The following is a 25,054-nucleotide window of genomic DNA, read 5'->3' as shown; positions in this document are numbered from 1 at the left end:
CTCTTCGAATACATGTTTATGATTTCTCTTAATGTGTCTCCCTGTGCTTTTTTGTTTGTTTGGTTTTTTTTTTTTTTCCTTTTCTAATTCACACATACTCATTAGATGCAACCACTTACCAGATAGCAGGCTGATGTTACGGTCATTTGATCATTCGTACTTTATAGTCTGATTGCTCTCCTTGGGCCAGTTCACCCTTTCTTGTCATTTCCTCAGCTGATGGATGAGTTTTCTTTTTTTTATGCAGAATGGTCAATTACCCTGTGACTAGTTAGACTTCCAGGTGTTTGATGTGTTTGTGATTTCACTGGGTTTCGCTTTAAGTTTTCTCAGGACAATCGAATATCCTTATAATTTATTGTACTATAAAGTGAACAGCTCTAGTTCCCAATTTGTGTTCCCAATTTCTAGGTTAAAAGTGAGGCCAGTATTTATGCCATGCAAAAGCCAGTATTTCTTATTTTTTTAAGGCACATCTAAGGAGTCTGGTAAATTCTAGAATTTACTAGAAGCCTATATAGATACAATGCATGGCAACATGGCAGTGAAAGCCATGGGAAGTAGATAGATATCTGAAGCTTCACTAGATACCCTAATCTCTCATGACCACATGGGTTGTGTTGTAACACACTGTAGGGCAAAGCATCTTCAATTCTCATACTGTTCATTTTTAAGGTCCCAACATGGTTTCTACTACTTCAAACTTCTTCTCCAGTGACATATCTGTTCTTCCTATTTTGCTAAACCTCTCATGGAGGACACACAAGGATTCAACAATAACTGATAATTGATAAAACAGGCCATGTTCCTTTTGGGCAGATAAAAGCTTCTTTCTTGTTCCATTTGTTGAAGTGCTACAAGGAGTGATTTGAGAGCATGGCATCACAGACAGTAAAGTGAACTTCTCTCTCCTTGAAAGTTGTGTGGTTTTGGTGCCAGGTGATTAACTGGCCCCAAAGAAGTGGATTCTGAGATTCACAAGTAAGAATGCAGCCATGTGCACCTATTCAGACGTCTTGGTAATGACACCGAGAACAGACATGTTCTCTTTCTCCTCTAGACTTGTAACAACTCCTTTAGCAGTTCTCATGCCAAGAGTCTTTGGTCTGGTGTATTCCCAACACACTGGCAGTTACATTTGGGATGTCCAAATAGATTCCAGCCCCATACCTCAAGCAGACAGGAAAGGAAAACCTAGGTTATTATATACTCTAGAACTTCTTTATTTTTATTTTCCGTTGGCAGTATCTTTTCCTCAAATCAGCCAGAGAGCCTTGGAAAATGGCACTGGGTGTCCTTATAGGCACTTGAGATGAGCTTGACTTTGCTGCTGGTTTTGGAGAGTCTCATTCTCACAAAGAAAATAAAGCCCACTTATGAAGTGTAATGATTCACATGCTAATGTAAAGGCCCTGGGTCCAATTCCAACTTCCTGCTTTGCTGGAGGTTGGTGATGGTCTCTTAGGGCACACGTTTATTCTGCTTCTCAGAAGGTCAGGCAGGGACTGCTGTGTTCATATTTTTCCAGACTATGCATATGCCATCAGGTGCATAAGCTACAGGTAAGTATTTCTGACCACCGGTTAAATAAAATTGTAGAGGTCAAAGATACAATGAGTTTGTTGCTCAGAATATCATTCATATGAGACTGTGCACATTCTGGGCAGTATGACAGGCCATAGATCTTTGATCTTATATAAAAATAATTCACACAAGAAAGAAGGGGAGCAATTTGTATCATCATTTTATGAATCTAAATTATTTGAAGATTTGGAGACACATTAAACACTGGATTCTCTTCCAATCCCTTGTTCATCCACATTTTTGCCTTTATATGTCATGTTCAGATAACAGATTAGTTGTCATAAAGACCCAAGGTAAGATGTTTGCTCATAGAAAGTAAGAAGGAAGATACTCATTCATTCATTCATTCATTCATTCATTCATGGAGCAGTTCTGAGTTTGGGAAAACTTCTAACTCCAGAGTATAATAGCCCAGTGTCAAAATTGTGTCTGTGGCTATTACACTAGAGAAGAGCTGCTGCAAGTCAGGACGTTTCCACCGGGATGAGATGATTTCATGACCTGCTAATGTCATGAAGACTAGACACTCATCTGAAGAGATAGAATGGAAAGGTGGCTTCTCCTGAAAACTTCTCTCCAAGGCAGTGTTTAAATGGAAACTTGTGTGTGGAGAGTTAGTGGAGAGCATCTCAGGAAGGGAGGGTGACCAGGTTGAGTGTGCAGCATCTTTGTCTTGTTCTTGGACCTCTTTGTCTTGTTCTTGGACCTGTACATATACACTGCTGGTGTGGTCAGGCCACGATTGTCAGCAGGACAGCCTAGCAGATGAGGGGATGGAGGCAGGTCGCAGACCTGTAGACCTTGGTCACGTTGGCTTAGATTTAATGACAATGGAGGTAAATACAGAGATATTGTCAGAGAAGAACCTATAATTATGTCATAATTGTATCCGGTGAGCAAGTTGTGGCCCATGTGGATTGGATGGAATTAAACTAGAAATACTACTTGGAGAAATTGTAATGGAAGTTGGTTTTGTAAACAATTTTGAAGGACTGGGGATGAGAGAGGACAGATATGTTTTAGGTTAACAGGAGGTGAATGAACTTTCTGGAAGAGATACTAAGGTAACAGGGGTATTTCTGGAGCAAGAATTAGGGAGAAAGAGAATGGCTGGTGAAAGATTTGGAAAGGTTAAATATAATATTTCCAGGGTTCCTTAAGAACAAGATTTTTTTAAATGTATATAATTGACAGAAAGTTCTCTGCTGAGTTCTGCGTGTTAAGAGTCCCCTCTTTCATTTTTGTCTTCTCGGACTAAATTTCAACATTTGTTTGAGATAAAAGCTCTATCTAGATTTCACCTTTGAAATACTATTATTTAAATATTCCTACAAGATGAATGCTTCAGGGATTGTTCCAGTTGACATGCCACCAAAAGGATTGTCTTTAATAGATATGGATGTCTTCTCTGTTGAATGTTCCAAATCTCACCTCAGTATTCATTTCTGGAAGGTGTTTTATCGAGAGTGACATTTGGCTCTTAATTTGAGCAGGCCTAAATATCCATTTCAGGAGGGTAATTTTAAATACTTTTGTTTAATTCATGCTATAAGGGATGTGCTTTCTGTAATAATGTTACCATTTCCCGGGCCTGTCTTTCTGGGGCAGCTGTTAGATACAATGATGCTATCTAGCAGGTTTTTTTTTGTTTTTTTTTTGTTTTTAAAACAGGACAGGAACTCCACTGTGTTCTCTGTTACTCAGGATTCCTAAGTTACAGGCAACTACTGTATGTGTTCGTACATACATGTGTCTGTCTTAGTTGCTGTGCTTCCTTCCCTGGTATAATGTTAAACCCTTCAGATAAGCTTTACAACAGGAACGTAGTGAGAGCTAATCCTACATCCGAGGCAAACCAAGAGGTGTGCCTTTGAATTTGAAAGAAAAGGCAGAATGCAAGCAAAAATAGCAACTGCATCAAAAGGTAGAGCGTGTAAGGACCACATAAAGTTTGTTAGCCAACTTTGTTAGAATACGACTTGGGTTAATTGGATATGATATTAAGAAATAGTTTTGCAACTCGGGATCTAAAGTAGCCACCACCTTTTCAACTCTTTCGTTTCTGAATCAAGATGAGCACTTTGATGGTTTTCCTAAGAGCACACTACTAGTGAAAAAACAAGCATCATATCCGTGACGTAGGGCTTCCCCAACCCCAACCCCAACCCCAACCCTAACGTCTTCACCACTCTTTCATACATAGTGCCAGCTCTCTAGGAACAGGGATAGCCATCCCAACAAATATAAAAAAAGTAATCCATGTATTGTGTTCTCCATCCTGAAGGGCAGCCTGCTCTGTCACTGCCGCTTCTCAGTCATTGTCTTGAATTAAGCACCTCAGAATGTTTGGCAGGGTTGTTCACTATCATCTACGTATCTCTGAGTAAATGAATAAAAAAAATTCCCAGAGGAAAGTATGGGTGGGAGTACCTTCATTAAGACTCTCATTCCCCCACCACCAAAAAAAAGCTACAGACAGGAGGTGAGCCTCAAATAATTTAGTAAATGAAGCACAGTAGACCTGGCACACACCAGGAGAGAAGTGAGAACACTTAGATTTTGTGTGTGTGTGTCTGATACACGAATGAAGCTCTTATGAAGTTAAAAATATTGCTAGCATAGCTCTGTACCCTTGTCATTTCAGCCCTCAAAAAGCTGAGGCAGGAGGATTGTCTGAGCTGCAAAGCGAGGTCAGAACAACCTGAGATACATGAAGAGCCCTTGTATAAAAACACACAAACTTTGTACATATAAAATCTACAGCGTTTGTATAGTGTGCATTCAGTCCTGGCAGAGGAATGAAAAATTGTATACATTTGTACACTGTCTACTGTATTTTTGGCTCTGCTTTGTGTAGGAGAATAAAATTTCCGTTTTTATAAATTAAATTTTATTATATATGCTATTCCATAACATGATTGGTACAACTTGCAATAAATCATAAATAAATATCCAAATCTACCATAGATGTGAACGACTGGCCTTGTCTCTTTCCCTTTTGATTCCCAGAGTCTAGAGCTCTGGTGACCTTTAACAATCCTGCCTAGTCTTCAGTTCTCTGCAAGCCAACACCCAAGCTTGTCAGCTCCAAGAGCTGACCAGGGAAGGCTGGGGTCCATGTTCAGATCTGTCTCAAAGTATTTAAATTCCCCGATCTCCTGACCAGCCTTTTCAATGACCACACACAGTGACTATTATAGATCTATTTTTCAAAGACACCTGAAATGATGTAAAATTGCCTTATGTATTTCTACTCGTAAATACACTCATTTACTGTTTCTATAACAACAAAACTAATTGCAACATGAGCTGTTCGTGCCTTTACCACCCTAAACTTGAAGGGAGATGATGTCAGCAAGACGGTGAGACAGGAACTGTTCACACCCGACCTACTCTGACCAAGCCTCTCCATCCTCTCACTGATGTTTGGATTCAATAAACATATTGATTCCCTTCATGATTAGACAGGGGCCAGATAAGAGTCTCCTGCACCCTGAGAAACCATGAAGCTGGATGAACCAAAGAGGAAAATTAGCAAGAAAGTTCACAGTGCTTGCTTGCCATGGTCCACCAAACATAACCCCTAGTCCAGCTCTGGCGAGAGAGAGAGAGAGAGAGAGAGAGAGAGAGAGAGAGAGAGAGAGAGAGAGAGAGAGGGAGGGAGGGAGGGAGGGAGGGAGGGAGGGAGGGAGAGGGAGGGAGGGAGGGAGGGAGGGAGAGGGAGAGAGAGCGCACTCATATGTATGTTGAGATGGTGATTTTTTTATGGGCTGATTAGAGAGCTGGCTTTGCTGTATATTACTTGATAGAGGAAATATATATATATAAAGATTTATTTATTTTATGTATGTGAGTACACTGTTGCTGTCTTCAGACACAGCAGAAAAGGACATCGGATCCCATTACAGATGGTTGTGAGCCCCCATGTGGTTGCTGGGAATTGAACTCAGAACCTCTAGAAGAACAGTCAGTGCTCTTAACTGCTGAGCCATCTCTCCATGATTTTCCTGCTTAGACCTTTAATATAGTTTTTAACTTATGGTACCAAAAACATAATATGAAATCTAACCTTTCAACTGTTGAGTGCACAGTTCAACATTGTTAATTACATGGCCTTGTTGATTACGTGAGTGTCACTGATCATATGGGCTTCGTTGATTATGTGGACATCATTGATTATTGATGTTGTTGGCTACATGGGCATCATTGTGTATTATGTAGGCATTGATTACATGGGCATTATTAATTACATGGGCATTGTTGATTATGAGGGTGTCATTGATCATGTAGTCATTGTTGATTACATGGTCATTGTTGATTACGTGGGCATTACTATGTGGCACATCTCTAGAATTTTCTATTCTTATATGTTTGGAACTCTCTACCTACCAATCAGCATGTTTCTCATTTTCTCCATGCCCTCCTTCCCTGGATATTACCACTTACCATCTTCTTGTATGTATTTGACCATTTCAGATGACTCCTATATATGGAAACACATGTCCTGTGTGACATCCCCCAAGGTCACCCATAGGGTAGAGGTAACAGGCTTTCCTTATGGTAAGGCTCAGTCAGTCCTCAGGAGTGTTTCATGGACAGGCTCCGTTTCCTCAGCATGTTTATCTGCTGGCGGACATTTCTGGTTTTTTCCACCTCATTTGACAGTTAGGAGTAGTGCTACCATGACCATGATAGAGTACAGACCTCTTGCTTCTTTGGGATTTTGTTTCCAGGTTTTCTGAATCTGTATATACAAACAAGATCATTCTACTCTGCCATTCCCAGTTCCATAGAACATATCGCACTTATGTTTCTACATAGACTCAGACACTCCTCATCATCAACACCCACCTTTCTGCCGTTTCGACGACAGCTTTTCCAATGGGAGAATAAAAAGCAGTCTCATCATGATTTTGATTTGTGGTTTCCTGATAACGATGGTGAACCTGTCCACTCTGGCTGGGTTAGAGCTCAGGTGGTTGAGTGCTTGCATTAGAACATGACAAAGCCCTAGGTTTGACTGCCAGCACTGAATAAGGAGGCAAACCTGGCACACACACACAAGACCCTGTCTTAATATATATAAACAAAACAAAGCATTTTGTTCACTTGCATGTCTGCTCTGTGCCATGATTTATTTAATTCTTTTGCCCATTAAATTCTTTTGCTATTGAGTTGTTTGAGTTTCTTATTTAGACTTAGCTGTTTATTGAACATACAATGATTTGAGAATATTTTCTCTCATGATGTAGGTTGTCTCTTCATGTTGTTGGCTGTCTCCTTCATGTAGAGAGCCCCGTTCCATGTGTGTGTGTGTGTGTGTGTGTGTCTGTGAGTGAGTGTGTGTGTGTGTGTATGTGCATACATGTATGTGCATGTAAGAAGAGGTCAGAGAAAAATTTCTAGAGTCTAACTTTATCACCCTCTGCCTCAGTGCCTGGAGACAGGCTCTCTGTTCAAACCTGGATGTAAGCTGGCACCAGCAAGCCCCAGAGATCTCTTGTTTTCACCCAATACTACACTGGAATTACAGCCTCAAGCATGGCCAGGCCCAGCTTTTGATTTGTGTGAATGGTTCAGAACTTAGAGCCTCATGTTTGGACAGCAAACATTTTACTTACCTAGCCACCTTCCCAGCTTCTAGAAAGAACTCTTTTTCTGGATTTTGGGGAATGTGTGTGTGTGTGTGTGTGTGTGTGTGTGTGTGTGTGTGTGTGTAACTTGTCAAGTTAATATATGTTTTCTTGTAGGAATTTTGAGTTTCTGGGTTAAGTCTTTGCTGACTGAAGTTGCTGTTTGGGTATAGTGTAAACCCTGGGTCTAGCCTCATTCTTAGCACGTGGACATCCTGTTTTCCAAACATTATTTGTTGAAGCAATCGAACTCTTCTTTGATACCCCGTTCAAAGATCATTTAACAATATGAGTATAGGCTTCGGGCTCTGGGTTCTGTTTCATTGGTCCGTTTGTCTTTCTCTCAGTACCATGTGGTATGTTTGTTTCAGAAATCTCTTTTTTTTTTTAATCTTCTATTTCCCAAATTCCTTATTTAACTGTATCATAGATCTGGGTTATGGAGCACTTTAAGTTTACAGCGAAACAGAGCAGGATGCAGTGTCTCCTCTTTCTCCCAGGCCCCAGATGTGCGTCTCACTTCATCTCCACTGTCTTCTACCTACATGACATTTCTGTCAACTGTTGAGGAGCCTACATGGATACATTTTCACCACAAAAGTTTCATTGTTTATATTAGGCCTCACTCTGGTGTACATTGTGACCTGGACACATGTATATGGCGCTATTTGTACACTGTGGCAATATTAACACAGAGCAGTGTCACTACACTGGAAGTCCTCCATGTTCTGTAGAATGTCTCTCTTCTCTGTGTTACAGAACCTCTGCAAGCCGCTGGGATTTGCTTTCATTTTTTGGTGTGTGTGGTGTGCATGTGTGTCTGTGTGTGTGGTGCATGCATGAGTGTCTGTGTGTGCATAGTGTGTGTGTATGGTGTGTATGTGTGGTGTGTGAATATGTGCATGTGTGTCTGTGTGTGTTGTGTGTGTGAGTTTGTGCATATGTGTCTGGGTGTGTAGTCTGTCTCTATATGTGTGCAGTATCTAAGTAAGTGTGTGAGTTTAGGTTCATATGTGTGAGTGTGGTAGGAGAGGGAGGCCAAAAGTTAACATTTATGTCCTTACCTGTGACTGCCCACCTTATTTGTTGAGAAGGATTTTAGACTGACACTAGTGCTCACTGCTGGCTAGACTGGCTGACTAACAAGGTCCCGAGACAAGGCTGTTCTACTTCCTAGCTTTTCTGTGGGAGCCTGGGGTCTGAACTCTGGTCTTCATACTTTCATGGTAGGCACTTTACCCATCAAGCCATCCTGCCAGCCCTGGCTTTAGGATTTTCTACATGCACGATGATGTAATCAATGAACAACGGATGATGTCACTACTTTTGCTCTGGTTTGGATGTTTTACTTCCCCTAATTTCAGTAGCTGGGATTTCTAGTACTGTTTGAGTATAGTTGGTGAGCATGGGTCTCCTTTCCTTCTTCTTTATCTTAGTGGAAAAGTTCTTTTTTTTTGACCTTTAAATATATTACCAGATTTTATCAAAAGCCTCTGTATGTTGCATGGGTACATCCAGTTGACAGTGTCTCATAGAGCTTCAAGGCTTTCTCTTGCCTTCTTCCTCTCTTCCTTCTCTGGCTGGATAATAGCATACTCAGTGTCTTGAGCTCACCCATGTGTAACTCTTACCAAGCCTGCTGAGGGACATGCCCAGTGAGTGTTCCACTTCAGCTATAGGCTCTTTTTCTTTATATAGTGTTAAATCTTTTTGTTGATGTCTTCATTTAATTCATTTCCCAGATTGCATTAAACAGCTTTTTTTTTATTGATGTTTTCATATCTTTATCAGGTGCTCGGCATCCATCTGTCTCTTGAGCATCCACATTGAGTTATCTATGTATCTGTAAGTTTTGATTGTTCCATGTTTCCATCTTTCTTTATGTGCTTTGTAACTTTCATGATGGCCCCTACACACTTGAAAAATATAGTCTGTGTCCCACCTCCTCCCCCAACCCACCACATTTAAAGGCTCAGTTCTTACAATGACAGACTTTCTCTACTCATCCAGAGCTCCTGAGACCACAATGGATATACCCTTCACAGGAAATTATTAGCTAGAAATGGACCCATCTCCCCAACCATAGCTTCTAATCTCTTCCTCCCTCTAGTGTCTATCTGTAGGATTACAGGAGGCCCCTGGGCCAGCAATTCTCAGGGGTACCAGGCTTTAGTCTCATTGCTCAGTGTTGGATGTGACAGAAACCAGCTCTTTGGTCAGCCCCTGGAAAAATCACCATCTCAACCTCTCTCTCTCTCTCTCTCTCTCTCTCTCTCTCTCTCTCTCTCTCTCTCTCCCCTACCCACACCTCCACTCCCATGAAGCAGAAGGGAGCCCAGAGCTGGACTAGGGGTTATGTTTGGTGGACCATGTCAAGCAAGCACTGTGAACTTTCTTGCTAATTTTCTTCTTTGCTTCATCAGGTTTCATGGTCTCTTAACTGGCCCCTGTCTAATCACAAAGGGAATTGATATGTTTGTTGAATCCAGATATCAGTGAGAGGATGAAGAGGCTTGGTCGGAGTAGGTGGGGTGTGAACAACTCCTGTCCCACTGTCTTGATGGCATCATCTCCCTTCAAGTTTAGGGTGGTAAAGGCACGAACGACTCATGTTGCAATTATTACTGTTACTACAGAAACAGTAAATGAGTGTATTTATGAGTAGAAATACATAAGGCAATTTTACATCATTTTAGGTATCTTTAAAAATAAATCTGTGATAGTCACTGTATGTGGTCATTGAAAAGTCTGGTCAGGAAATCAGGAAATTTAAATACTTTGAGACAGATCTGAACATGGACCCCAGCCTTCCCTGGTCAGCTCTTGGAGCTGACAAGCTTGGGTGTTGACTAGCAGAGAACTGAAAACTAAGCAGGATTGTTAAAGGTCACCAGAGCTCTAGACTCTGGGAATCAAAAGGGAAAGAGACAAGGCCAGTTGTTAGCATCTTACCCAGTTAGATGGGGTTTCCATGTATACTTTAGAACATTGGAGAAGCAGGGTGCTAAGGGATCTGGCTGGGGCACCAGCCTTGTGGATGAACAGACCAGCGGGAGGTGATTAACTGCTGAGGTCCAAGCCAAGCTGAGATGGGTTTGGCTCTCATGGTTCTCCTGTGCAGTTTTAATGTCTCCCACTTGTTTTTTTTTATCTCACCAGCATGAGCAGACTATTAGGTTGTGGGTTGATGGGCAGCCAGGCAAAGGCTGCTGGGATGCCTGGGGAGGCTGGTATATCAGATCTGTCTATCAAAGGCTTTAGCAAGGGACTTTCTATAACTACGCCCCTGCAGCTGAGAGGATCATCTACTTCCCTGCCTGTCATCATCTCTTGGGTCACTGTGGTCTGAAATGCTCTTGAACTTGGCATCCTTATGTGACTGAGAATGGACAGGCAGGCATAAGGGAGTGACTAGAGGACAGTGCACTAGCAGACGTGTCAGGCCTATTTGCTGCCCTGATGGCTGTGGGGGTGATACTCTCCTGTCAGCCAGAGTGCTGCCTGAGGGAAGGGTTTAATTGCACATTTGTGGGACAACTCCTGGACAGGTGACAAGGGCAGCTCTGTCCCAGTGGCCTTGAGAATGTGTGAGGAATTCTGTTAGGTCCTTGTCTCTCCACAACATAGTGTTCTTATCTTAAAAAGTGTTTATATTAGCATATGCTACTCAAGCATAACAAGGAGCTTTATAGTATCTACATCATGCATGGATATAGAATGTGCATATACTGTATAGGGCATGTATAGTAAAAGGGAATAATGTGCATTCACCCCATTACTTCCCTCATTCCTTCCTTCTTCTGCTGACCCTCATCTCCTCAGTGAATTCCCTTTCTACTTGTTGCCATGTGTATGCATGCATGTGAGTGTGTGCACATGTGTGTGCATGCATGTGCATGTGCATGCCTGTGCACACTTTTGAGACCTATGCGTTTCACTGGGGTTGCTTCAACCAGTTTAGTATTTTCATGATGGGTGCATGGCTGGGTGTGTGTTAGAGAAAGGCAGGGAGTCTGGAGAGAAGCTAAGAAGCTGACCAGCGCTATGAATTGCAACATTAGGGGATGTTGCTTGTGTTTTATTTTTTGCTGTCTCGATTTTGTGACACTGAGCCAGGAAATATGAGCATATGAAAGAGTTTCCAAGGCTCCCTGTTCTCTGCACAGTGTTGGCGAGTCACTGGGAAAGTCCTCTCTGGTGTGTGAAGAAGCTGTGCCCGGGATATGAAAGCTCAGAGGTTTGGTGACAGCAGTGTGTCAGCTCTAGGATGGTGGCACACAGACATGCTCCCTGGCCTAGAACAACAACTACCAATCAGCACTAGAATTCTCTTCTAGACAGGGCGTAACTTTTACTGACGGCTAGTTTGGCTTGTAGGGATGTCATTGATTCAAATACAGACTTGCAAAAAGGTTCACTATCGTTTGTCATGTGGGTATGCACAGCCCCGGATTCTTCATCTCTGCTGTGACCTTTTAGTTACATGTTCAAGAAAGATATGGACAAAGCCATTTGTTTATAAATTAGAGAAGATACTGTTTTGCAGAAACTTGAATTAATTCTCTAAGTGATGTCCCTTGATAGCTTTATATAGATATTGGATACTCCTTTTATTTAAGCTTTGGTCCGGCATTGATATTCAGCCTAAAAGGTAGAGTAGAGATCAATGACTTTATGGGAAAAGCAAATAAATTTTCATAACATGAGAAGGCAGTGCATGTCGTTAACCAGCAAAATAAAGCCTCCTTTGTCATATCTTAGATTAATAATTAATTCTCTTCCTCTTTATTTTGAGACAGGGTTTCATGCAGCCCAGTGAGTCTGGAATTTACTATGTAGCTGATGTTGCCTTTTAACTGAGACTCTTCCTGTCTCCAGCCTTAAGCACTGGGACTGCAGGCATGTGTTACCACACCCTACTTATCTTATTTACTTACTTATATCGGTTTATAAACATATGTATGTGTGTGAGTTATTGCAGCATCCTGTAGACAAAATATTGTAAAAATATGTTCTTAGCTGCAGCCCCCCCCCCCAGTTTCATTTTCTTGCCTGTCCAAATCCTATGTTGAAGACAGTGTCTTTATTTGCATCACCTAGATCAGTACACGACTACAGCTTGCCCTGTTTCTCCTTCTAGAACCCTTTCTTTCTGGCTGCTTGAATGGTCTCCAGCTGCTTTCTTTCAGCACGTTCTTCGGTTTTCTGTTCTCTTCTACTTCCTCTTTGCTCCATATTTTCCTTTCCTTTTGTTAAGCCCACCACACACAGAGAGCGCTGGAAGGTAGCCAGGAAGATAATATTTAGTATTTCCGTAAGTAGTATTATCCACACAGTGACTTGGCATCCTGGCAGATATCCACATAGTGACTTGGCATCCTGGCAGAGTGGGAGAATGGGCATCAGGGTGCCACTGCCTGTTCTGTGCTTTGTGTGCGCTCTTCTGGCTCCTTCTGGTTTGCCAGGACTAGACCAGGCTTTGTCTTTTCTGGTTACATTGTATTCATCTTGTTAAGTGGTTCAAATTCAGCCCTTGATTTATATAAAGCAACTTTTCTAACCATCCCCGGCACTCAGATTCAAATTGAATAAATGTATCTAAATATATCCAGTGTAAATATATTACTGCAGCTAATTAGGAGGCGCCAACAGAATTACATTGGGTGGCTCACTCCTAGAATCCCAGCTTTCCAGGGGCAGAGGCAGGTAGAACTCTGACTTAGAGTCTATATAGTGAGTTCCAGGGCTTGGAAAGGTACTCAGTAAGATTCTGTCTCAACAAAAGAGCTAGGAGCTGGTGAGATGGCTCAGAGACTAAGAGCACTGGCTGTTCTCCCAGAGGATCTCAGGTCAGTTTGTCACACTGCATTCTGATGCATAGCTCTCTAACTCCAGTGCCACTCTTGTGGCCTCCATGGACACCAGGAATTCATGTGTGGTGCACAAACATACATGCAGGCAAATAATCCTACACATAAGATAAAATTAACAAAAAAAGTTTAATAAAGAGTAGCTTCAAAGACTTCAAAATGCCCGAGAACATGATTATGCTCTGTGACAACAGGGGAGGAAGGATTTAAGGGCTATGGATACTAAAAAATAAATCCGTGTATGTTGTGAAAACTGCTCTGCTTTAGGGACCAACCAGGAGCTAATTTTCCTTTCAGTATTCTATTTCTGAATATCCAGTCAACTCAATATTATTTCTATGATTAAAAATCCTAAGTGCATATGACCAGAAAAGTCAGCTCACATGCCCAACAGTGCATCTGTTTCTTTCTGGCCCCACCCCCAGCGCTATTGTCCTGCTTGAGGTTTTAAAGTTGTGTTTCTACTAATAGGAGTTCAGCTTACACTTCAAAGGGAGTGATAAACTTGCTGTGTGCCTCACTAGCCTGCATAAAAATAGTTTTGACCTGCAAATGCACAATCCCTAAATAGAGGGGAAGATATGAGGGAAGAAGGCTCAGAATGGAGCTTCTGAGTCTGTGGTACAGATTCCTCCCCCTGTAGCAGAGGCTACCCTCCCCAAGTTAGAAGAATCAGGGCTTCATTTTAAATAATAGACTTAAGTTTTGTCATGTCTTCCTTAAATGCCCATTTTTAAAACAAAATAGAAAATATATTTCAGCTCAAATTGTTTGTAGTAATGCTCAATAAATTAAGAGATTATATGACCCTTCTTATAAAATCTACTCTGGGGAAACCTAGAAAATGCACGTTTGTCTAATCCCTGAATTTAGCACGATTTAACGATCCATGTTTTGCATTCAAAATGTAAAAGTAATTACATTTATATGAAATCATAACTGTATTTTATGAAAGAACAGGACAACGGTTATAGATTTAGAACATGTAATGTTCACCAGTACCTAGAAAAGAGAACTTGATTGTGGGATATAACACTGACATTTCTATTTTTATTTTTTGAAATTCTGTATGTACTTCATTTTAACCCCTGGGACTTGAGGTGGGATAGCCAGACAAATGCCAGGCCCACATGGCCATACAACTTCTGAAAGACAAAGTTTCATAGAGTGAGCTACAAACACACTTCCACCATTAGAGGCTAGATGTGTATGAATTAGAGCAGAATATTTGTTTTCAAGTCATGAACATACAATTTTAAGATAGGTAATTGTCTTAAATACCTAATGTATCAAGATTTGTCAGATACATGCAAAATTGGACACAATTTAAGTTTCCAACCAGAATTGAGTCAGTCAAAATTTCCAGGAGATAACATTCCCAGTGACAGGAGATTTAATGTAAATTAGCTTTAATTCTGCAGCAATGGACATCACACCAGAGAGAAATGCATTGTCATTATACTCTGCACATTGAAATGCTAGTTCTCTTCTTTGGGTCCACTATTAAGCTGCCATCTTATATGCCACAAATGTTCAGATATTAGTAATTGTATATTTTTTAGCCCAGTTTTTGTTAATTATATCAATGCAGTGCTCAGCTCTTACCTCAAAGGGAATGGGAGAGAGCTTATTTAAAATCATATATGAATGATCACTGACAGGAACCAGTGTCAGGTTCCTCATATAACATATTCTGAAGGAGAAGTAGCTTTTATGTTTTCAAATAGTTGTGGAACAGAGGAAAGTCATGGGAACATCGAACAGGCCCTGTTCGAAACAAAACAGGGAAATACAATGTATCAGGTCTCTGGGACTACCTGAAGAATCTTCACCTCTGGATTGGTGGGAGCTGGTGATTTAACGAGTCAGTACATTTCAAAGGCTTTTTGGCCAGTAATTGAGGTGACACAGAGGTTAGCAATAAATAGCTGCCAGAGAGACAAAGACAGGCCGAACTAACTTAGCTCCAGGTCTGGATCAGTTGGCCAACTGTTCATAGTCAAGAACTTTAATCAGCTAGTCATGTCCATAGAATCTTTAGCCTAGATTTAGCTTAATCCTGGGACCTTTGGTTCATAGTTACAACATTAAAGAACATGGCGCTGGAGCCATGTGGTGTCAAGATACTATCTGCTCCCACAGTGGGTCTTCAGTGGGTCGAGCATATTGACAGAAAGGTCACCCCGATCAGGAAGCTCATGAAATACAAGAATATCATGAAAGGACAAAGGAGAACGTAGGTTCAGCTCCTGAGTTATTCTCAGTGGAGTGGCAGATGTGGCCTGGGGTAGATTTGTCAATAGCAGTGGATCTGCAGCTCTAACTGCTTGCCTGTAACAGCCTGAGGAATTCCCTTACCTTTTTAGGGACCTCAACCTAAGTAAAACCAGATCCTTAGCTTCCATATACAGAGACATCGGGTGAAACAGTGTGAAGAAGAGACAGAGTTTATTTGAGACATTTTGATATGGGGCAAGGGTTACTGAGAGATGGCTTAGTGGTTAAGAGCACCTTCTTCTACGGAGGACCCAGGTATGGCTTTCAGCACCCACATGGTGACTTACAATCTTCCTTAATTCCAGGTCCAGGAGATCTAGGACCCTCTTCTGGCCTCTGTGGGCACCAGGGCCACACTCAATACACTTGGAACAAAAACAGGCCAAACACTCATACTCAGAAATAATAAATCTTAACAAAGATATTTGATATAAATGTTAAGTATGTCCATTAACAAAAGAGAGAATCCAGCAGAGGGACCAGGCCTGCTCAGGTGAGAGTGTGGCCTCTCCTCAAGAGAGAGCTGCAGAGTAGATGTGTTGGCATTAGTCATCAATGCCTTATGGGAAGTGCTCCAGTTACATCTAAGAGCCCGTTCGTTCTTCACACCTCTCTTGATGGATTGAGATTATCACATGGTTCTAAGATGCCTTGGGTATGATTACAGTCTGATAAACTAAAACCAGTAGCCAGTGGGGGTGCACAGGGGTTTCTGGTGAGAGTCCTAGAAATTGCAGGTTTTCATCTGGAGAGAGGGAATGGTCTTGAGCAGTTGTTGACTGGGCTGGAGTTCTTGTTGCTTATCTGTCACGGGCTTTCAATAAGCCCAGAGGACAAGGGGTCCCTTCCATCCTGCCCCCCACACTCTCTAGTTTTCCCCAGCTTCCTGTTATGCTTGGGTTCATCAGTAACTGTAAAGCAACACTGGAGGACTCTCATTCTGCTCTGCATATAATGGCTGGAGAAGTAGCTTTGTGACAAAGATTGCCACCAACACTGGTATCTATAAAGAACATTCTAGACAAGACTGTCCAACAAATTTAGGAAGTGGATAATCCAATGTAGCAGTTTTCATTGGTTCACACAGACCATTCAAGGTTTCCTACACGCCTCCAGTGTGCCCTGGTCCAAGCCTGCAAAGAACAAGGTCCATCCTGATATACTCTCTGAGTAATGCAGGAAGGGCCTTCAAAGTACTTCCCTTTATGATAAGACAGTAATTAACACAGAAACCCATAACTGGACCACTTGCAGAGAGTAAGAGACTTTGGAGCACTCAGCCCTGAGTGGGATGTCTTTACTACCCTCCCCTCAAGGCTCAGGCAGAGGAGGTGAAACAGTGGAAGAGCCAGGGGTGGTGGATGAATCCAAGAAAATAGTGTCTTCACCACAGCAGGGCTCACAGCAGAGACTGTGACTGTGTGCACAAAGCCTGCACAGTCCAAGTAGACAAAACCCCAGCATGGGGAAGGGGGAAGGGAAAGCAGACCAAAAGTCCCACCCCTAACTAAGAAGCCATTTGCAGTTGATACCTGCTGGGAAAGGGAGAATCCGTTTCTCCAGTGGCATAGCACTGAGCATATCAGCCACACTGCAGGGCTGACCCCACGCCTGGGAGCAGCCGCCAGCACAGGCAGATTTCATGTGTCTTTGTTTGTTTGTTTGTTTGTTTGTTTGTTTTAGCTGTGTTTTTGTTTCTTTTCTCTTCCTTTACCTCCCTTCCTTCTTCCCTCCCTTCTTCCCTCTCTCCTTCCTTCCTTCCTTCCTTCCTTTTTCTTTCCTTCCTTTTTTTTCTTTCCTTTTCTTTCCTTTCTGTTTTATTTGGATTTTTTTTCCTTTTTCTTTTCTTTTTCTGAGGGAGGAAAAACCTATAAAGCTAGGTGGTATCGGGAGGTGGAGAGGTGTCCCTGAGGGACTGTGGTTGTTTCATGCTGCAACAGTAAATCACAATGGTGCCCACCATTATCTTCTCACTAAGTTGTGGCTGCCTACAGTGTGTCATTGATTTCCTTCAAGCTTGGTTTCCTTCAAGGTTTTCACAGTAGCCTTGCTCACGTGGCTAAAGTGGTCAGACGTGGCACTGTAAATGTGTAACTTGATTCCTTTTACAGACAAACCTTGTAAGGTATAAATGGGTTCCGCACAGGAAATAGTTATCATACATTACAGAAATCTGGATGGAGAATGCTTATGTTAAGGGACTGTATAACCATACAGATACCAGTATAAATGACTTTACCATTGTAGCAATTTTTTAGAAACAATAACCTTTTTAAAAAAAAAAAAAAAAAAAGTAGCAAACGAGACCATTCCTGAGTCTGTTGAAACTATTCTTTGTGCATCCTTGATGCAAACTACGAAGTTAGCATGTGACTAACAAACGGGGCAGATTTTTTTCATTAAAATTCTCAAATTGGGGTTGGAGCGCCCAGGAGGGCTCAGTGGTTAAGAGTGCTTTCAGCTTTTCCAGAGGACTTGGGTTCCCAGCACCCATATGATGTGCTTCACAACTGCCTGTAATTTCAGCTCCAGGGAGCCAATACTTTCTTCCAGCCTCTGTGAGCACAAACACACAAATGGTACACATAAACTCACACAGGTGTGCAAGCGTGCACATGCACACACGCACGTGCCCGCACACACACATAAATAAATAAAACTTCAAAAGTCAGAGTCTTCAAAAATGTGTAAATTATTAATATAATCCTACTTTTAGGATTTTAGGTGTGACCATATTTAAATGAAATACTGGTTATGATGTTTACAGGGGGAATTTGTAGAAAGCATTTGGGACATTCTGCATTGTTCTGAGAGACATAAGAGTCCCTGTGTTGGGAGAAAAAAATGAGACTAAGGGGCTGGGGAAAGTGACTCAGCGGGTAAGAGCATTGTTGGGCTCTGATGCTGAAAGTCACACTCCTCCATGTCTGACAGCTCTCATGAGCTCAGCACAAGATGGATGACTCCCTTTTCTTCGTGGGGCGTCCTCTTCTCTGCCTGATCTGGGTAGCCCATCTTCCACACCCTCTACCTGAGGAATGTCATATAGCATTGGTGCGATTACAGGTTCAACTTCCTTTTTCCTGATATGAACCTGTCCAGCAAGCACCTGGGATTCCTGGAATGCCTCTCCATGCAAATGAGGCATTCCCTGTATTCTCAACTCCCACCAATAGTACATACCCTCCCTGGAAACCCCTATCCCCTTCCCCCAAACTACATAGCTCTTGACTCACCCAGAATAAAAGTTGAGCTGCCTCTGTGAAGCTGATCCCAGAAGTCTATAATTTCCATCTGAGCCCTGTCCCTTAGACTCTGCTCCCTTTGTCCTTGTGGGCCTGTGGCCAACAACCCCTGGGGGAAAAAAGCCCCTGGGGGTCCACAAACACTTTTTGAGCAATCATGAGGACCTGAGTTTGGATTCCCAATACCCATGTACAAGCTGAGTGGAATGGTACAGCCTGTGACCCCAGAGCTGTTTGGGGCAGAGATGAAAGGATCCCTGGGGCTAGCCACCATCCTAGCCAGAAACTGGTGAGCTCAAGGTTCAGTGAGAGACCCCATCTCAAGAGAAAGAGGTGGATAGTAATACAGCAGGACCCCAAGGCCTTTCTCTGACCTCTGCATGTATGGACATAGTGGGGTACACCTGTACCATAGGCATGCATGCAAACAAATTGCAACCAGATTTGGGGAGCTTGTTCACTTTTACATTTATAGTAAGACCAGTTTAAAGGCAATGCCTTCTTCAGGTCTTTTCAGGAATAGCCACTGTAGGTACTTCAAAACATGAAAAGTCCTTCCTTGCCATCATATGTTTCTGACTACCAGTTTCCCTCTGGGTTCTCAGGAAGTGCTAATTTCTGAGTATGGAGCAGAGATGTGAGTCTCCCCAGTGTTTGAGGCTAAAGCCAGGTAGAGTTCTGATAGGGCAGATGGCATTACTGTATTAACTTTTTACAGCACAAGAAGGACCACATCCACAGTCTAACTCGGGCATATTGATTCTAAAGCCAGCATTGTCAGAGACCAAATTTTTTTTTTTTTTTTTGGTCATTCCCTTTATGAGTAAATGCCCTTGTCATTCCTTAAATTAAATGTTTGAACTAGAGCCATGTACTCAACTTCTTTTTCTTGAATGCACTTTTTTTCCTTTTTAATTTCTTTTTATTTATTTGTTTTGTGGAGTTAATCTCCTGTATAACCAGCTAGTTGAGGTTAGCCTCGAATTTCTGATCCTCTTGCCTCTGCCTCCTGAATGCTGGAATAACGGATGTACACCACGGCCACCCCCAGACCTTACACTGCATTCATAAGGTACTGGGGTGGAACCCAGAGCTTTATGCATGCTGGGAAGTGGGTCTATCCACTGACTCACATCCCAAGGCTCCTCAGTGCACATTCTGTCTGTGAATTGAATAGCAGTGTGAGTATAAATCCATGGTGATTGGCATTCTTTGTTTGTGGGGCTTAAACTTGGAAGACTGTTCTTAATTAACATTGTAAAGACATATGCCTTAGGTATGTGTGAGGTTATGCTCTCTTCATCTTAATCTAGACACTTCAGCCCCCTTATAAATTACCAGTGCTGCTTGATAGTTCACAAGACTTAGTCTTAGTAGAAAAACGAGGTTTTTAGGCTTATATGATCGTGTGTGTGTACGTGTATGTGTGTGTGTGTACATGCATATGTATGAATGTGAAGGCCAGAGGTTGACACTCGATGTTTGCCTTGATCACTGCCCATCTTGTGTTTTGAAACATCGTCTCTTAGTGAACCTGAAGTTCAGTGATTCTGCAAGAACTGCTGGACAATCTCTCCAGTTTCAGTGTCTTGGGATTTTTAAGCCATGCAGCTCATAAATTTACTAGAATCGAGGGACTATAAAGCAATAACTTTTTGTTCGATTTATGTTTAATTAGAATCATATTTCTTCCTCGGTATATACCTTGTGCTCTTATTCCTATCTTAAATACTTTAAAGACCTGTTTAGCTCAGCTGAGGAGGAAGTGTGTCCCACAGAGGTGGATCAGTGCCAAGTGACCATTGCTGCCAGGGGGTAAGACTCTGAAAGTGGCCTCCAGCACTGGTGCAAAGCACAGTGGCCTACTTTCATGGCCGCCTGCAACAAGAGATATGCCTGGAATGTTCTAGGACAGTCATATTGTGTCACTCACTAAACTGCCCAGCAGGAGCTTGTATGCCTTCTAATGAGACTTTGCAAGACATTTTAAAAATTTTTATTCTTAATTTTTTGGGTGTGTGCATATATACATGCAAGAACCTGTGTAGTTCAGAAGAGGATACCAGATGCCCTGGAGGTGGAGTTGCAGGCAGTTATGAGCCATGGGCCATGGGGGCTGGGAACTGAACCAGTGTCTTCTGCAGCAAATGCTCCAAATCACTGAGTCATCTCTCTAGAAATAATTTCTAAAGTTTTATTTATATCTTTTAAAAATTTTATTTGTATTTTAAATTTATTTTTATTTACTTATATTATTATATATAAGTAACATATTATAAATAATATATAAATAAAAACAGTATATTATTTATATTTTAAAATTATTTATTTATATTTTAAAACTTGTTCTTAAAATATATTTAAAAGACACTTGCTTACCAACAGTCAATATATGACACACTACTCTATTTGTTGAGGATTTTATCTGAGAAAAACACTGCTTTCATTGTTCTTGTTCAACTTTTCTGTGGGATTCTGATGAAAAGGTGAAAAGAGAGCACAGCTACTGAAAACTACAAGATAAAAAACCCACAGTACAGAAGCAAGCTCTCCCCAGGTTCACAAAGAACTCATGAGCCCGGTGGTGAGCAGTGGTTCTCCAGCTCGGTCCCTGGGAGCTTCTCAGATCTATGACAAGGTCAAATCAATCTTCATTCTTTTTTTCTTTAAAGATTTACTTGATTACGTTGTCAGTGTGAGGTGTGCATGTGGGTACAGGTACCTGAGGAGGCCAACAGGGGGCGGCAGATCCCCTGCACAGGAGATATAGAAAGTTGTGAGTCTATGTGACTGCAAACCAAGCCCACTGAGCCATCTCTTCAGCCCCCAGAGGAATTTTCTTAGTATCATGAAGGTGTTTTGTCTTTTGTGTTCTGTTTTATTCATGTACAGTATAGTTTTCTGGAGTTTATGTGATGGGCTGCTCCAACAGATTGTCTGTAGAAGTATGTATTAGGATACATCTGTCTTGTATTGAGCCAGGTATTAAAGATATTTATAAAATTATAAAGCTGCATCTCTTCTTACTACATATTGCAGTAAAAATATTCAACATACAAATTTAAATATAAATATACAAAAGTATATTTTAAATATAAAATTTATATTTTCTATTTCAACTATAAAAAGTATAATTTAAATATACAAAATAAAAGCTCATTGATTTCATCAGTAAGTGATGAGACTGTAAAGTGTTTCTGAGACTAAAAACTTTCAAGAACTGATATCTCAAAAGATGAGGAATATACATTTGTGTATTCAACACTGGTTAATAAATTTTAATCTAAAACAGAAAAAAAGTAAATTCTCTAAAAGTGATCATATAGGCCTGCATGGAATATAGAACAATACCCCAGGTGTGATTTTTTTTTTTGATGCAGTGAAGATTTAAGCTGTGGCCATAGTAGGAACTCTGGGGTGTTATGTGACTGTTCTTTTTCCTTTTTTATAGATTTCATGTATTTTAAATGTATGTGTATTTGATTTGTGTGTGATGAGAGTCTGTGTAAGAGAGAGAGGGAGAGGAAGGGGGAGAGGGAGAGAAAAAGAGAGAAAGAGAAAGATGGAGTGAAAGAGAAACATAAAGAAGGGAGAGCCAGGCCGTGGTGGCACACGCCTTTAATCCCAGCACTTGGGAGGCAGAGGCAGGCGGGTTTCTGAGTTCGAGGCTAGCCTGGTCTACAGAGTGAGTTCCAGGACAGCCAAGGCTACACAGAGAAACCCTGTCTCGAAAAACAAAAACAAAACAAAAAAAACCAAACCAAACAAAACAAAAAAACAAAACAAAAAGAAGAAGAAGGGAGAGATAGAGAGAGGAAGGGGAAAGAGAAAAGGAGGCAGAGGGAGGGGGAAGAAAGAGGGAGATGGAGAAGGAGAAAGAGGGAGAGGGAGAGGGAGAAAGAAGGAAAGGAGAGGAAGAGAAGCAGTCTACACTTTATAGAGCAAGAGTTAAGGTCTAGCCTGTGCTCTCAATTCCCCTGCCTCTGCTTGCGGTTCTAGGTGTGCATTACACAGCCTGAAGAAAAATTTAAATATATTGGATTCATGAAAATTTGCATAAAACTTCAAAGAACATGTTTTTTTATTTTTAATCTTGTCTGTGCTTGCTGTTGGGGATAGAACCCAGGTCTTAGTGTATGCCACTTAGGTGCTGTTCAGCCCAGCTTCACACCCAGTCTGTCTGTCTGTCTCCCTGTGCTCCTCCTCCTCTTCTTCCTCTTCCTCTAAACATTTCTAAACAAACACTTGTTATGAGTGCAGTGAAGATAAAATGTTATTATTATTAGGATGATCGCTAAACCTTTGTATGTTGTTGAGCGACAGTCATAGAGTCTTCTAGATAGATGGCTATTTTCCATCCAGCATTATAAAATATTAATAATCTTTAATGTGGCTAATTTATTTCTAGCAATCTCTCCCGAGGAAACATTTAGAAACAGGGAAGTATTTATACACATTCACAAGAGTATTTTATAATGAAGTATACTTTCTAACAGCAGGACTCTGTGTACTGGACTATGATAAATACGAGGATAGCAAATAGAAACACATGGCTAATACTACTAGTAATGACATTTTAAAATAAATTGTTAATAATGCGAGTCAACACACAGCTTTTTTCTTGGTCATTACCAAGTTATAATTAAATAAGAATGGAGAATACAACATTTAGCATAGGTTATGAGTCTAACTATATAAAAAGCATATTGAACCATATTTGGTGGCTCATGTCTGTAATCACAGCAAGTTGGGAAGCTAAGGTAGAAAGATGGAAAGTTTAAAGCTAGCCTGGGCTACATAGCAAGACCCTATTTCAAAAAAGAAAGAAAGAAAGAAAGAAAGAAAGAAAGAAAGAAAGAAAGCTATCAGCAGTACATGCCTCAGTACATTTATAGTGATGTCTGTGTTCTAGAATAGTGAGTATTTTTTAGTCATCTTTTTAGAATCCTTCCTTATTTTCCTAATTTTGCTTTTACGACGAACATGTCATATAAAGTAAATGAAAACAATATGAGCCAAATTGATTTTGCACACAAGTATTTCCATTTTAATCTATAGGTTGGTCATCTGTTTCGAGCAGCTGTGAAATGAGGTTGCAGCTCTACCCTGAGTTGCTCGCTCTGTCAGCCAGTGTCCAGTGGAGCAGGGTGCCCTTTCATCTCCCTTTGCTTATAACCATGATTCCATTGTAAACAACCTGCGCCATCTTGACCTTTCCCTTGCCTATCAGACGATTCTGTAGCCCATTCTAAAATCTGAAAGCTAAGTGACAAAGCTTTCTCTAGTTGCAGTAGAAACATCATCTGGCTATCACAGTGTATCTCTTTGGCTACATATTTGCTTCTGATTAGTCAACATCATTTACATATTTTCTTCTGAGGAAATCTACATCATTCACACTTCCAGAGGGGATGGCCATGCCATCTCTCAGTCTACTTCTTATGTGGCATGCACAAGGAGCATGCAAATACATGTGGTTCCCATGAACTCTACTTAGGATGGCCTTCGGTGATTCTCATTCTTGAAGAATTCACTGGAATCCGTAGAGATCCAAGGCATCTGGATGTAAAAGGATTGACGTAGCGTAGTCACAGGTCACCATGGTCTTCTTCTCACCTCAGTCTGCTTCATTAGATCTTTTAAAATATGCTATTGGCTCTTACAGACAGCTCAGTCTTGGATATTACTGTTAAAGTCTGAAATCATAGACATGTTAATGAAACTATCATGGGTTATTTAAATGTAGTATGCAATATGATATTTAAATCCACAACCAATCCGTGCTGTTTACCAGAGAACAGTGATATACTCGGGTGTCGATTCAAATGTGTTACTAAACATGTCAACGGAGATGCTATACATATGTACTGTTAGAAACGCCGTACCAATCCACTCGTGTGCTGTGAAATGTAAAAGTCTCATGATTTAGGGGATGTTATGTTGCTGAGAATAAAGTTTTGATCTCTTAACACTTTCTAAATGGAAAAATCAGACTTAAAGTTGATCCCTTTGTGTAATTTGTCATGCCCGGGGTGGGAGTTGAGATGTTTGATGCCGCTGTGTGATTGACATGTACTGATAAGTCTCTTTTTAAACTTGCAGCAAATAGTGGCAGCAATAAATGCAGGGATTATCCCCTTAGGAAACAGCTCCAATCAAGTTAGTCACTGGGACCTCGGAAGCTCTTTCTTCTTTGCTGGTACTGTTATCACAACCATAGGTAGGAGACGACTCCCTTTCTCTTTTCTTTTTGGTATAGTTTGCAACCCGACATTTATCTGTTCAAGTTTCCCTTTTATAGTTAGTTGGTCAAAGCCATCTGAGATAGAAAACTAGGTTGTAATACACAGAATTCTAAATTAAATGTTTGAATCCAGGGAATCGGCAAAGTAGCTGTCGGTTCAGAACGTAGAGTTAAGTTTAAAATCTGTACCTGTAAAACTCA

General features: G+C 41.2%; 1 protein-coding gene across 5 annotated transcripts in view; it reads left to right on the top strand.

Annotated features, from left to right (window-relative positions):
* The window catches only part of Kcnk2 (potassium two pore domain channel subfamily K member 2), a 183,824-nt gene that overhangs the window by 71,338 nt on the left and 87,432 nt on the right, over positions 1–25,054 (top strand). For all 5 annotated transcript variants that reach the window (XM_034513391.2, XM_076941594.1, XM_034513392.2 and 2 more), the window contains exon 3: positions 24,712–24,829. In XM_034513391.2, the coding sequence (XP_034369282.1) occupies positions 24,712–24,829 (118 nt within the window). The remainder of the gene's footprint in view (positions 1–24,711; positions 24,830–25,054) is intronic.

The sequence above is a fragment of the Arvicanthis niloticus genome, chromosome 10 (assembly GCF_011762505.2).
Source record: "Arvicanthis niloticus isolate mArvNil1 chromosome 10, mArvNil1.pat.X, whole genome shotgun sequence".
NCBI classification, from domain to species: domain Eukaryota; kingdom Metazoa; phylum Chordata; class Mammalia; order Rodentia; family Muridae; genus Arvicanthis; species Arvicanthis niloticus.
Note: the sequence above shows the minus strand (reverse complement) of the source record. Positions and strands in the feature narration are given on the sequence as shown.